This window comes from Coptis chinensis, chromosome 7 (assembly GCF_015680905.1).
Source record: "Coptis chinensis isolate HL-2020 chromosome 7, ASM1568090v1, whole genome shotgun sequence".
Classification (NCBI taxonomy): Eukaryota; Viridiplantae; Streptophyta; class Magnoliopsida; order Ranunculales; family Ranunculaceae; genus Coptis; species Coptis chinensis.
Genome location: NC_141462.1, coordinates 42,577,096 through 42,592,122, shown reverse-complemented (window position 1 = coordinate 42,592,122; position 15,027 = coordinate 42,577,096). Strand labels below are relative to the sequence as shown.

The 15,027-nt window shown below is 38.2% G+C and overlaps 1 protein-coding gene across 1 annotated transcript; it reads left to right on the top strand.

Annotated features, from left to right (window-relative positions):
• Positions 1–11,707: 11,707 nt before the first annotated feature.
• LOC147487611 (GCN5-related N-acetyltransferase 8-like) lies at positions 11,708–12,709 on the top strand. The gene has a single exon (XM_086573387.1). It carries the CDS (start codon positions 11,786–11,788, stop codon positions 12,464–12,466), a length of 681 nt encoding a protein of 226 aa, XP_086429513.1. The 5' UTR covers positions 11,708–11,785; the 3' UTR covers positions 12,467–12,709.
• The last annotated feature ends 2,318 nt before the right edge of the window (positions 12,710–15,027 follow it).

Below are 15,027 nucleotides of genomic sequence, written 5' to 3'. Positions count from 1 at the left end.
ATAGATGGATGGAGTTCATAAGTAGTTATGACTTCGAGATTCAGTATCACCCAGGCAAAGGCAATGTAGCTGCGGATGCACTTAGTCGATTGCCTGGTGTTTTGGCCACTCTTATGGTGCAAGAGTGGAAGAGTTTAGAGACTATAGCAGCATATGATGTCCGAACTACACCAGTTACAGATGAGGGGTATATATGTAGTTTGGAGGTTAGGTCGGTGATTTTCAGTAGAGTGATTGCCATGCAGCACAGAGACCGATTTCTTTTGAGTCGGTTAGATGATCTGGTCATTGATATTTTAGATGATTGTCCGTCTGAGTGGGCAGTTGATTCTGAGGGAGGATTGAGATTTCATGAGAGATTATGTGTACCAGATGATGCATAGTTAAAGAAGGAGATATTATATGAAGCTCATCGTTCTCTGTTTACAATTCATCCTAGAGGAACGAAGATGTACCAAGACTTGAAGAGGACCTTTTGGTGGGAAGGAATGAAAAGAGATGTCGGAGAATATATTTCTCAGTGTTTAACTTGTCAGCAGGTTAAGGCAGAGCATCAGAGGCCTTCTGGATTATTGCAGCCATTAGAGATACCGATGTGGAAATGGGGCACATTTCTATGGATTTCATTGATGGTTTGCCTAAGTCTCGGAGAGGTAATGAATCTATTTGGGTTATTGTTGATCGTCCTAACGAAATCTGCTCATTTCATCCCTATTGACGATGCGTAGAAATACGAGATAAGTTGGTTTCCTTGTACATTCGAGAAGTGGTCAGGTTACATGGGATTCCAGTGAGTATTGTTTCAAATCGAGATCCTTTGTTCACTTCCGAAGTTTTGAAGAGTTTTTCAGCGTGCTATGGGCACTAGTTTGGCGATGAGTACTGCTTATCATCCTCAGACAGATGGACAGACGGAGAGGGTGAATCAGATATTAGAAGATATGTTACGGTCTTGTGTAATGGATTTTGGTGGAGGATGGGAGGAGCATTTACCTTTGGTGGAGTTTGCATATAATAACAGTTTCCAGTCGAGCATCGGTATGGCACCCTTTGAGGCTTTGTATGGGCGTCCATGTCGATCACCGCTTGTTGGCGGATGTGGGAGATCGAAAGTATTGCTTGGGCCCGAGATAGTGAGAGAGACATCTGAACAGATTAAAGTCATTAGAGAAAGGATTAAGACAGCAGTAGGCAGAAAAGTTATGCAGATTTGAAGAGGAAACGGGTAGAGTTTTCTGTAGGCGATTTTGTGTTTTTGAAGGTTTCCCCTATGAGAGGAGTTATGAGGTTTGGCATGAAAGGGAAGTTGAGTCCATGATATATTGGACCATATGAGATAGTAGCCTCCATTGGTAGTTTGGCGTATCGTCTTGCTTTGCCGCCTAACTTAGCAATGATTCATGATGTCTTCCACGTCTATGCTCGGAAATGTGTGAAAGATCCTTCCAGGTTGTCCAAACAATGAGCTAGAGTTGAACGATGATGTAACTTTTAAGGCCTATCATGATAGTCGATAGGGATGTGAAACACCTTAGGAGGAGGATTGTAAACTTGGTAAAAGTGCAGTGGGAGTGAAAGGAAAATGACATGACACTGGGAACTTGAAGATAAGATAAAGCGATGCACCACGAGCTCTTCTCGACACTCTACCTTGAATCTCTCGGACGAGATCCTTTTAAGGTGTGTATATTATAACACCCCGCCTTTTTATTGCATTTCCTATAATAATATTAATAGTAATAATAATAATAATAATGTAAATAGAAAACAGAAATAGGATATCCAAATTGTTAGGATAAAAGCCCGTCAAGAAGTAGATAGGTTTAAAACCCTTGTTTTTCTGAGAGGTTTGAAAAACTAGAAAATAGGGGGTTTTCTCCATAGAGTTTTTTTGAGAAAACAAAACGAGAGTTTTAGAAAAAAAAAAAATGAGAGTTTTACTGAGAGAAAAAAAAAAGGGGTTTTGAACAAGAAAGATCGTCCAGTTTCGCGCGACGGTCGACTTCAGTCTTTGGAGGTTTTCTGCTTAAGGAAAGTTGTTCGGTTTATAACGGTGAGTATTCATAATATATTATATTTTATTGGTTTCGATTTAGATATAGCAGTAATGCCGTTTTTCTCAAATTTCAATATTTCCGACTCTATTAATGGTTAGACACCATTGTGAACCCCTGCAGTAGATCAATTAGGACGACTTTTGGCATTTAAATTGCCGAAGTCTGGACACCGGTGGCTAATGGCGTCGCCATCAGCAGCACCAAACCGTTCCTTGTTTTTTTTTTAGTATGGTTTTTATTTGTTTTGTGGAATTGTTGAATTGTTAACTTTGAATGTTACTGATGATGTTTGGACTGGGCGTGGTGAAGTAGAGGTGGTTGTTTCAGATGAGGGGAAGTGCTGTGAAGCCTTGAAACCGCCATTAATGGTGTTCGACCAAGACCCCCAAACCGTCCTGATTTGTAATGGGTTGTTTAAATGTTTTGTTGTTTGGTTTTTGTGGGGTTTTAGTTGAGGATGGAAACCGAGTGGTTTCGGTGTGGTTGGCTGTTGTTTGAATGATGGTGAAGCTGTCACCGGTGCGTTAATGGCGTGGGATGAGATTTTCTTCAGTATCACAGAATCGAGATTGGAGGGTATCGGCATATGGGGTTTTCTGTGAGGGTTAAAACCGAGTGGTTTTCTAGTGGTGGCGAGTGGTGGTTGTGGTGCCTCGGTGGTGGAGGCGTTGGTTGAAATTGGAGAGGAAGGAGATGAACAGTAACCAAATCGATTTGGGCTTGGGCCAAATCGTGATGGGCTTATGTTTTAACTTTTGGATTTTTAGTTTTTGGGCTTAAGTTAGACTATGGGCTTTAGACTTTGGGCTTTTGGGTTTTTGGAGTTTAGACCGGGTTGACCAATGTTGACTGTTGACCAGAGTGGACTCTGACTTTGACTGTTGACCAGAGTGGACTCGACTTTGACTTTGACTTTGACCAGAGTTGACTTTGACCAGTTGACCCGAAAATTTGACTTTTTCCTAAAATTATGATTAGGTCTATTAGGATAAGTCTAGGACTACTAGCATGTTTGACTTAGGCTAGGACCTTTATAAATATACTTGTGTACGTGTATTTACTGCTTTGTGATTTTTCAGTCTTTTTGATACACAACGTTATGACACTTATACATTCATGAAATTAATAACGCGAAAACAAAAAATAATTGAATCAAGATATTCCTACGTTCTCTGAAATAATATATACAATAAATTTCAATAATGCGTAAACAAAACTTACCGCACCCTTTTAGAACTCTCCACGCCTCAAGTTTTGGAATTGAGTTTTATGACTGATAATGTCATATGTAGGTGGGCATTTATTGAATGTGCCATAAATGGCCCGTTAGTGTTATATAAGGGTATTCATTGAATGTGCCATGAATGACCCGGGTATTCATTGAATGTGCCATGAATGACCAGATTGTAGTTGACTGCCCTAAAGAGGAACTAAGGTATTCGCCTTGCGGGTTAGTTGTATTCCTTGAGTGTACGGGAATGTAAGATTAGGTATTCCTTGAATGTGGCAGGAATGACCCAGGGCATTCATTGAATGTGCCATGAATGGCCCGTTAGTGATATGATAGGTATTCCTTGAATGTGGCGGGAATGACCTAAGGTATTCATTGAATGTGCCATGAATGACCTGAGTTTTTGTGCCCAAAGAGGCTGTGAAATATGTGTATGAAAGCCCAGAGATGGCTATGATATTGTGGTATATGGTGGGAGAGAGGCACACAGGAATGTGTGATTTGGCAAATGTGTGGAGTGCAAATCGTGGAGTAGGTACTAAAGGGTGGGTGTATAAGACAAAGTAATTGATTAATTGATAAGAGAAATTGATTTGTTTATACGAGCGTGCTTGGGTTTACCTTTGAATACATATAGAATATCTACATATGTTATATATACAAGTTCTAACTTTCTTTTGCAGGAGGGTAGGACTTAATAATATTTTGTCTTGAGGGACGGTCCTACCCTTATACAGCGGCGGATATCGGTAAGTGTAATTCAATTATTTAGATATAAAAAGGAGTTATTAGAATGAGTTAATAAGATGGAAGTTAATAAAATGGAAGTTTTGCTTGGGAAGAAACTATGCCGTTTGAGATGACTAACTACAATTGGCCTTCCAAGCGAGAATGATTAGGTTATGATAGATTTAAAGTGTTAGTTGGATAAGTAAAGTTTAAAATGTTTATATGTATTTAGTCTACTCATACCAGCAAATTCAATTTGCTGACCCATGTTTGCTTTGTTTTGGCAACGTGGGTGTGTTCTTGGGAACATAGGTGGAAGGCAGTGGAACCGCGGCGTGTGATTGGGATTCGTGCCTGGAGCGGTCCGTTAGTTTTCTTTTAGGTCTGATTCTTTGTTGGAAGAATGTAATAACGTAGTTTACCTTTTTCATGGCATGAGAACGTGGTAGTGATGAATTTTTATTTATGAGAGTTTGGTTGATTATTTTATTTGGACGGATGATATCTTAATAAAGCAATGGCAGATAATTATTTGGGATTATTTTAATTTAAAGTTGTTTCTTCTATGACATGGCTATTAGGGTTTTGTATATGTAATATCCTCCGTCATAGCCTGGGTTTTTAAACAAGTGAACCTAGTGATGTTTGAGATATTTATATTTCAAATATTCACTTTGTTATTGTTTAGAAATTCGGGTTGTGACAATCATGATAGTAGATAGGGATGTGAAACACTTTAGGAGGAGGATTGTAAACTTGGTAAAAGTGCAGTGGAGTGAAAGGGAAAATGACGTGACTTGGGAGCTTGAAGATAAGATACGGCAGATGCATCCTGAGCTCTTCTCTGACACTCTACCTTGAATCTCGGGACGAGATCCTTTTAAGGTGTGTATATTATAACACCCCGTCTTTTATTTTGCTTTTTCTATAATAATAATAATATTAATAATAATAATGGAAATAGATAAAACAGAGATAGGATATCCAGAAGTTATGGATAAAAGCCCGTAAGTAAGTAGATAAGTTTCAACCATTGTTTTTCGGGGAGGTTTTAAAAACTAGAAAATAGAGTTTTCTCACGGGAGTTTCTGGGGGAAAAACACAGCGAGAGTTTTAGAAAAAAAAAAAAAAAAGAGTTATTGAAAGAAGAAAAGGTTTTGAACGAGGAAGATCGTCGTTTCGCGCAACAATCGACTTCAGTCTTTCGAGTTTTCTCGTTGTTCGGTTTATAAGAGGTGAGTAGTCTGAAGAGGTTGATTTTTAGTTAATTATTTGTTTCTGCTAAACCTATCAATAATACTGTTTTACATATCCGAGATATTGTAAACTCTGTAATGGTGCCGACGGGTACAAAACTTTGGAATACTTCTGTAAATAAAACTATGAAGAATTTTAGCATTTAAACTGTCGAAGTCTGGACACCGGTTGTAACGCCCGTATTTTAAAATATGTTTTTATCTGTTTAATTAATTAATTTAATTATTTATTTTCAAAATTCGTTGGATTGGACTCGGGACATGTGGGCCTGGTTTTTGGGCCCGAGTCGGTGTTGGGCTTGGGTTTCGGACCCAAGTATATAAACACATTGTTCTAGAGAATATGGTTTTTAAAAATAATAAAATAATGAAAATGGAGGCAGAGCTTGAAGCTTGTTTGCTCGAGCGTGGGAGCGCGACGATTCGGACTAGGAGGATTCGTCGAGCTGTTCATACAGGTGAGTAGCTATTTTGCTATATCACCGGATTTTTAGTTTTCAAATATCGGTGTAAACTGTTTAATGTTTCTTTTCTTTACTGCTCATTATATTGTTTTTATTCGGCGTCCTAGTGTCGTGTTGTTAAAACTCGAACTCGAAAATATTAGATATTGAACTGTCGGAACTGTTGGGACTCGGAAGCCGTTAATGGCGGCACCGAGCCCAAACAAACATGGTCGTGTACATTGTTTAAGATGTTATACTGTGTTGTGTGTGAGTGGATTTCGATTGGTGGTGGCTGGAGGTTGTCGTGGGTCTTTGTCGCCGGGCCGTTAGAAATGTCGATGGCGCGCACGCCGATCCTCCAGTAAATTTAATTCTAACCATTTTTGGTTGATGTTGTTGGTTGATGGATAATGGGTTGAAGTGGTTAGTGTAGTGTGGGTATTGATGTTCGAATGGGGGCTATCGGAGGTTGTATAGGCGTTAATGGCGTTACTGCCATTACTGTGATACTGAGGAATGTGATTGTTTTGTATTTATTTCGTGTTTGAACTGTTTTTGTATTGTGGGTTGGTGGTTTGAGGTATGGTGGTAGTGTAGTAGAGTGAGGGGGCAGCTGTTAAAGCTTGAAGGAAGCCATTAATGGCGGTGCGATTTTAGATCTAGTTTTGGAGAAGATGGTGGATTTAAGAGTTGGGGTTTTTGGCTTTGTTAATGTTGTGGGGGTTTTTCCCCTGAGTATTTTCGATCTGGTTTGGAAGAGTGGAGATTAGAGCTGGCGGTGGCCGGTTTTGGTGGTGGCTGCTGGAGGAAGGAGATGAACTGTTGGGGCTTGGGCCTTAGCAAAGTTAAGTGGTTGGGCCCGATTTTATTTTAAGTTATTGGGCTGGTTTTGTTTTAAGTTATTGGGCCGGTTTTGTTTTAAGTGTTGGGCCAGTTCCAAATTAAGTTGTGGACCAGTTTTGGTTTTGATTGGGCCGGTTTCAAGTCAAATTTTCGGGCCGAACTCAGTTGTGTTTTGGGCCAGTTTCTAATATTGCTTGGGCCAGTCCATAGGACTTAAAATAGATCTATTTGGGGTTTTTCAACTTTTAGACTTTCGGGTTCTAAGGTTTGGGCTTGGCCAGTTGGGTCCGAACTATGACCTTGGTCATGAGCCCATGAGCCATGCACCTTTGCCCTTAGCCATGAACCATGGCTATGACCCTGAACCTGTCGAACATGGAAACGACAGTTTGACTTTGACCATGGCATGTTGACTTTGACCATGCCAGTTTGACTTTGACCATGACGTGTTGACTTTGACAGTTGACCGTTGACTTTGACCGTTGACCGTTGACTGTGGAATGTTGACTGTTTTCCAGTTTTTTCACACTTTTGATTATATGGACAAATGTAGTAATAAAACATTGTCGGATATTGTATAACTTTGTTTGTCATTATCTAATTAAGATTTGACATGAGTAGTGTATAGTGCAATATAATATTGGCACGTAACTAGAGGGGAATTCTGATAATAAGAATTTGATATATATATATGTTTTTATGAGTATTAAATTATATACGGACTTAGATTTATAGACTTTAGTATTGGGCCTTGATTGTGGACTTTTGATCGCTTAATTGTGCTACGCTTTTATGTTGTATATTATATGGACAAATGTAGTAATAAAATGCTGTGGAAGCTTGTATATATTTGGTTGTCATTATCTAAGAAAGATTTGACATTGATGTTGTGTATTTTTGACACGTGACGATATTGAGATGTTATGAGACATTATATTCCTAATACGTTATAATAAAAATATATGCGATACGTTGAAGCATTATGACATGATATCATATGTTGGGATATATATATATTAATGTAATATCTTGGAGAAATTTATATAAATGCTCCATTATTATATATGTGATATGCTACTATGAGGTAGCATAGTATTGGTGAATATTTTGCCCACGGGAGTGTGGTGTAGTGCAATAATATATTGGCACGTGAAAGTATGAAAATAGTTATGAGATATATTGAGATATTTCTATATATTGTGGCTTAGTGCAATAAGGCAATTGACCTGCACGTGATATAGTGGATTTATTATGAGTCATTAATGTATGACACTTGAATAAATTACGTAACGAAAATCCTAGAACCTAGCTACCACAACTCATGTGATTGGCCCTTCTAGCGTTTCAGTTAATCTGAATGGCCTTCGGGCGGCCCTTCTGGCGTTTCAGTAAAGCTGAATGGCCCTCCTGGCGTAGCCGAATAGTGGCTTGATTATTCCATTCGCAAAATAGAACGATGATGCGCAATATTTTATGCCGAATAGTGGCATTACTTACATAATTGCTTCCGTGTGAGAATTTACCTGGTGTGCGGCATCCCGCTCAGGGTGGTTACGCACGGAGTGGTTCATTATGTAAGGGGAGGCATGTGGATGTACATGTTCGGCGTTGGGTAGCGATTGTGGTAGCCAGGGAAACTAGGTAAGACATAGATACGACGTGAATTTTAGGGACACGCAAGGAAAGCCTTAAATAATATAATTATGGTAATATGCTTGACTGGTTATAGTTTAGTTAGCACCCAAGGCGCCTCGGGGAGGAACTACATGCCTTATTTATTATGCGTATAGTTTTATGTGTGGTTAGTGGGAAGTTAAGGCGCCTCAGTGGAGGAACTACCTGCCTTAATTATTGTGCTTAAGGATGTTGTATTAGTCGTTGAAAGTTAAAGGCCTCGGTCGAGGGGAACTAACTAACACCGTATGGATTAGTATATATATGTATATTATATGTTGTATTTTAGGACTACTCACACCAAAGCATTGTTTATAATGTCTTGACCCGATTTTGCATGTTTGCTTATCGGGTGTGTTCATTCAATGAACATAGTTGATAAGTTTTGACAGTTTTAGTGTTGAAGAGGGTTGGGCTCACGCTTGTGGTTTTGCGTTAGCATTGCATTTCGGGATGTATTTTGTTTTCCTTAAGGTGATATAGATTTTCAGTCTAGACAATGTATTTGTACTTTCATTTGTAATTTTAAATAAGGAGTTATTGAAAAGAGATTTGTAACCTAATCTTAGTTGTAAAATTTTTGTAATGAAGAGGACATTTGTTTAATTGAAATTTTTATTGGTTTTTAATTATCCGCATATTTAAAACTGTTTATGGGTTTTTGGAAGTTGAGAGTGCGTCACACCTCGAAGATCAAAGAGTCGGGAACAAATAATGTTTTTCCGAATTCTGTCGAAATTCGGGGTGTGACACCGATGGTTAATAGCGTCGCCATCAGCACCAAACCGTCCCTTTTATTTTTGTGTTTGAAGTATGTTTTTATTTGATTTGTGGTGATGTTGAACTGTTGCGGTCATAATTGGTGATGTTTAGTTGTGTGGTGAAGTGTTAGGTTGTAAAGTGGAGGTTTGGTCGATTGGTGTTTGGGGTGGGTGCTGTTGTAGGGGTAGAAGGTCGTTAATGGCAGCGCCATCTAATGTGGAGGATCGGAAGGGTCGATCAAATGTGTATGGTAGTTGTTTTTGGTGGTATGAGAATTGATTGTAGGGGGTATGGTTGAGAGGTGAGTCGTGTTCCGGCGAGTGAAGCTTTAGCAGACCATCAATGGCGTCGATTTGGGATTTTTACAGTATGATGGAATCATGAATTGATGGTATAGGTAGGTGGGGTTTTTCGTGGGGATGAAAGCCGCTGGGTTCATTTTGGTTATAGATGGCCGTGGTGGTGATAGGTGGTGGGTAGGGGTGGGAGGTTTTGTGAGGAAGGAGATGAACAGTAAAATTCGAATTTGGGCTTGGGCCAAATCGTGGGTTGGGCTTGTGTGTTAAACTTTAGATTTTATTTTTGACTTAAGTTTAGACTATGGGCCTTATGCTTTGGGCTTTTGGGGTTAGAGGAGTTTAGGCCTGGTTGACTGCGGTGGACCATTGGCAGGTTGACTTTGACTGTTGACCAGGGTTGATTTTGACCAGTTGACCCAAATTTGACTTTTACCTCGGATTATGATTCGGTCTATTACGATAGGTCTATGACTATTAGCATGCTTGACTTTCGGCTAAGACCTTTCTAAATATACTTGTGTACGTGTATTTACTGCTTTGTGATTTTTCAGTCTTTTACGATACACAACGTTATGACACTTATACATTCATGAAATTAATAACGCGTAAACCAAAAATACTTGAATCAAGATATTCATTCGTTCTCTGAAATAATATATACAATAAATTTCAATAATGCGTAAACAAAATTTACCGCACCCTTTTAGAACTCTCCACGCCTCAAGTTTTGGAATTGAGTTTTATGACTGATGATGTCATATATTAGGTGGGCATTTATTGAATGTGCCATAAATGGCCCGTTAGCGTTATATAAGGGTATTCATTGAATGTGTCATGAATGACCCGGGTATTCATTGAATGTGCCATGAATGACCAGATTGTTTGAACTGCCCTAAAGAGGAACTAAGGTATTTGCCTTGCGGGTTAGTTGTGTTCCTTGAGTGTACGGGAATGTAGGATTGGGTATTCCTTGAATGTGGCAGGAATGACCCAGGGCATTCATTGAATGTGCCATGAATGTCCCGTTAGTAATATGATAGGTATTCCTTGAATGTGGCGGGAATGACCTAAGATATTCATTGAATGTGCCATGAATGACCCGAGTTTTTGTGCCCAATGAGGCTGTGAAATATGTGTATGAAAGCCAGAGGTGGCTATGATATTGTGGTATTCAGTGGGAGAGAGGCACACAGGAATGTGTGATTTGACAAATGTGTGGAGTGCAAATCGTGGAGTAGGTACTAAAGGGTGGGTGTATAAGAAAAGTAATTGATTAATTGATAAGAGAAATTGATTTGATTATGCGAGTGTGTTTGGGCTTACTTTTGAATACATATAGGATATCTACATATGTTATATACAAGTTCTAACTTTCTTTTGCAGGAGGGTAGGAATTAATAATATTTTGTGCAGGGACGCGGTCCTACCCTTATACAGCAGTGGATATCGGTAAGTTGTAATTCAATTATTTAGATATTAAAACGAGTTATTATAATGAGTTAATACAATGGAAGTTTTGCTTGGGAAGAAACTATGTCGGTTGAGATGACGAAACTACCTTTCTTCCAAGCTGAGAATGATTAGGTTATGATAGAGTTAAAGTGTTAGTTGGATAAGAAAAGATTTTAAATGTTTATATGTGGTTAGTCTACTCATACCAGCAAATTCCATTTTGCTCACCCATGCTTGCTTTGTTTTGACAACGTGGGTGTATTCTTGGAAACATAGGTGGAAGACAGTGGAACCGCGGCGTGTGATTGGGATTCTTGCCTGGAGCACTCCGTTAGTTTTCTTTTAGGTCTGATTCTTATTGAAATGATTTAATAGCGTAGTTTACTTTCAGCATGATATGAGAACATGGTAGTAAGGACTATATTTCATAGAGAGTCTGTTTGATGTTTTGTTTGGACGGGATGCTATCTTAATAAAGTAATGGCAGATAATTATAGGGTTTGTGCAGTTTAAGTTGTTCTTTTTTTTATGGTATGGTCATTAGGGTTTGTATGTGTAGTTTTTCCCCATCCATAGTGTCCTGGTTTTAATCAGTGAACATAAATGATGTTTGAGATATTTATATTTCCAATATTCACTTTGTTTTTGTTTAGAAATTCGGGCTGTGACAATGACTCGTCTCAAACTCATATTGTAATGTAAAATTGAGTCGAAGCTTGTAAAATCAAAGCTTCAGCCTCAGCCTGTGCCGGGGTTAAGGACTTAAGGTAGCTCGATTTATTTACCAGTCCTATACACAAATTTACCAGTCCGCTTCGTTTCAGTTACTCCCTAACAATAGAAAGGACCAAATAATAATTATGCTATTTCACCAGCCACTCAAAATTACTACACGTGTCCAATGTAGCATAGTAACTTTACTACTCCCTCCACCTCTATATAACGAAGAACCAAGAAATGAAAGCCCAACAAAACCAAATCAGCCTAGCAGCTATAACGTTTTCTAGTCCCAACAAAAAAATAAGTAACATAAAAAATGGCCGCCGCAGCACCACCACCGCCACCAACCCCAACACCAGACCAACCCATCCAACTCCCTTCAAACCCAACCACACACTCACTCTTCACCCGTATCCGTCTTGCCACAATATCAGACGTACCTCAAATCCACAAACTCATCCACCAAATGGCAGTCTTCGAACGACTAACCCATCTCTTTTCCGCAACCGAATCATCTCTTTCCACTACTCTTTTTAACTCCCCACCTTTCCAATCCTTCACTGTTTTCATCCTAGAAGTTTCCCAACTCCCATTCCCACTAGATCAAACCACTATCTTAACCAAAACTCTCAATCATGAAACCCCAATTAATGATCAAGATTCTGAGATATTTAGATCTAACGGTAGTGGGTTTATTGTGGCTGGGTTTGTTTTGTTTTTTCCTAATTACTCGACATTTTTAGCAAAGCCTGGGTTTTACATTGAGGATATATTTGTTAGGGAGTGTTACAGGAGGAAAGGGTTTGGGAAAATGTTGTTGTCAGCGGTTGCGGGACAAGCGGTGAAAATGGGGTATGGGAGAGTGGAGTGGTGTGTGTTGGATTGGAATGTGAATGCTATTAAGTTTTATGAAGAAATGGGTGCTGATGTTATGAAGGAGTGGAGGATTTGTAGGTTGACTGGTGCTGCTCTTGAGTCTTATGGGTATCAGGGTTAGGGTTTACTTGTATGGGGTTTTTGGAGATTAGGGTTTACAATGTTGTTGTTGCTGTTTTATCTGTTTTACAATCTTGTTTTAAGGTCTTGAAAATGCATTTCAATTGTTAACTGTTTTAACAATTGAAAAATATTATTATTATTATTATTATGTTTTGCTGTCAGTGCTAAACCCATTAAACAAACAATTGTCGTGAAAATGTGAAATATCTTCCAAGAAATAAAGATTGTGTTTGTTTTGATAGCTGGAAGCCTGGAATGAAAGCGGACCACTTAGAAAATACTGAATCAATTTCTCTGTTCCAATCAGCCATTAGCATAATTTTGTGCTGAACTGCCGACTGATGATACATAATTACATGGTAGACGTTACCCACAGCCCTACGATAAGATCAGGAGATATTAGCAACACTTTCATGCATCCATGTCAAAGTTCGATTGTAGAGAGAGAGACCTAGCATGACGTGTCATCGTCGTCAGATGTTTGAGACAGACTTCAGAGAAATTCTATATGCAAGGGTCTTGAGGGGTTAATAGTGCACGGCACTATGGTCAGTGTTAATTCCGCCCAATATTTTGGTTTTTCAAAAAACTGGAATTCCGAATATAGAGTTGAAATATTGATTATTCCGAAATTAATTGAAATTCCGAATATGATAGGAGTTGAAATTTGATGAATTTCGGTTTTTAGATTTGTTGGAATTTCGAGAATTCCGAAATTCCGAACTATGACTATGACAACATGGGTTTAAGGCTAAGTCCAATAGTGCGGCCAAAACATCAAATATGACGGAAATTATAATCCAATGGTATGTCAAAACGCTAATCCGCTAACGCTATCTGTATAAGTTTACCTATCTATACAGTCACTTTTAACGATATAGTCTGCACGCCAGTTGAAACGGCGGCTAGAAAATTTGTTTGACCAAATTTATTTTTAAAATCTTTAGCTCTGGTAAATTATGTTTGTATCATTATTATTTTATTTGTATACTTAAGAAAAAAAAGCAAAATGGGAAAGAAGGAATTTTTTTTTTCCACCATTGGGAGTGACGGTTAGAGAGTTTTTTTTTCTTTGGTTTGTTTACACGCCTATGCCAAAGATGGCTAGGGAGGTGGTTTTGTTTTGTTTTTTTTTTTTTTTTTTTTTTTTTTTTTTGTAAAAACTATTGGATCTTAAAACGCTATCCCACTAATATTATGAACTATTCCATTGTGGTTTGGTGCGATTGTGCCCCAAACCATTGGACTTAGCCTAAGAGAGCACAATTGATCACTGTGACCTTTTACAAGGGAAGTGAAAATTGTTCCATCAGCCTTCAACTAAACCATTGAAGTTCCGCTCTCTAATAACACTAGCTAATTGGCCCGACTATTGCCAGGCTTGCTACATTAATAGTAGATGATCTTATGATTAAGTACATTGCATAATATATGGTATCACTTTAAGCCTTCAAAAACAACAAAAGGACCAAATTTCAAAGCTAACAAAACAGCTACTTCAACACCCACTTAAAATACTCGAACTCGACATTAAAATGATATTTTCACAAATGAAAAGCCGCAATCGATTTTAATCTAGGCCGGGTAATTGAAGCGTTCAATGAATGGGTTTTAAAACTTGTGAGACTGATATCAAAATAATCAAAACATTACAATATTGCATATACAAATAGCTTTAGAATCACAAAAATCAAATTAAAAAGTTTTTCCTTAATTCCAAGAAAATTACAAAGTTTATTTTAGTGTGACTGTATGAGTGAAACCAGGTCTGTTACATCACATACAAATCCTAAGTAGAAGGGAAATTTTGAAATTTAAATTACACATAAGACCATCATTATTAGATATCATTTAGTACATCCAAGTATATCTTCACAGAGATTATTGTTATTTCCCAATATGTCGCACTCTACATACAGTTCCACTCAGGGTATATCTTTTGGTCAAATTAGTAGTTGCAATTGTAGTTGAGAGCCCGTAAGGCCATGTCCGTTTGTTTGATGATCATGTCAGGAATTGTGATGTCCTTTTGTTTGTGTGCTTAGCGTTGAGTTGATCAGCTTTGGCTAGTGGCTCCATCTTAGTTTCAACTTTTTTTGTTTTTTCTTTGCTCATCCGTTAACTCTTCTTTAGTCTTTCTAACTGCTTCCTCAGCCTGCATGCATTTTTCACATCAACGTAATTAGTAGACCAAAATTTAACTAAACATCCATTATATATTTACAACAAACTATCAAATCGTCTTAAGTGCATCGTGTAGACTTCCTTCTCATATACGCTACTATGAGACATGTGAGATGCTCTCACCTTAAGTGCAGCACTTTGAACTTCTTCTAAATTCCAAAAATCATTATGCTTTAATTAAGCTAGTCTATAATGAAGAAAACAAATGTACACTTTCTCAGAAATGAATAATGGCTAAAAACTTGTTAATTAGCAAAGGGATTAAATATGAAACTCTAGCTACATTCAAATGAAATAGTAAGAATGGGATCAGTAGCGTGTGTGCGAGGAATGTAATTGTTCTAGACAACTTTTCCGGCACAAAGTTCATCAAGA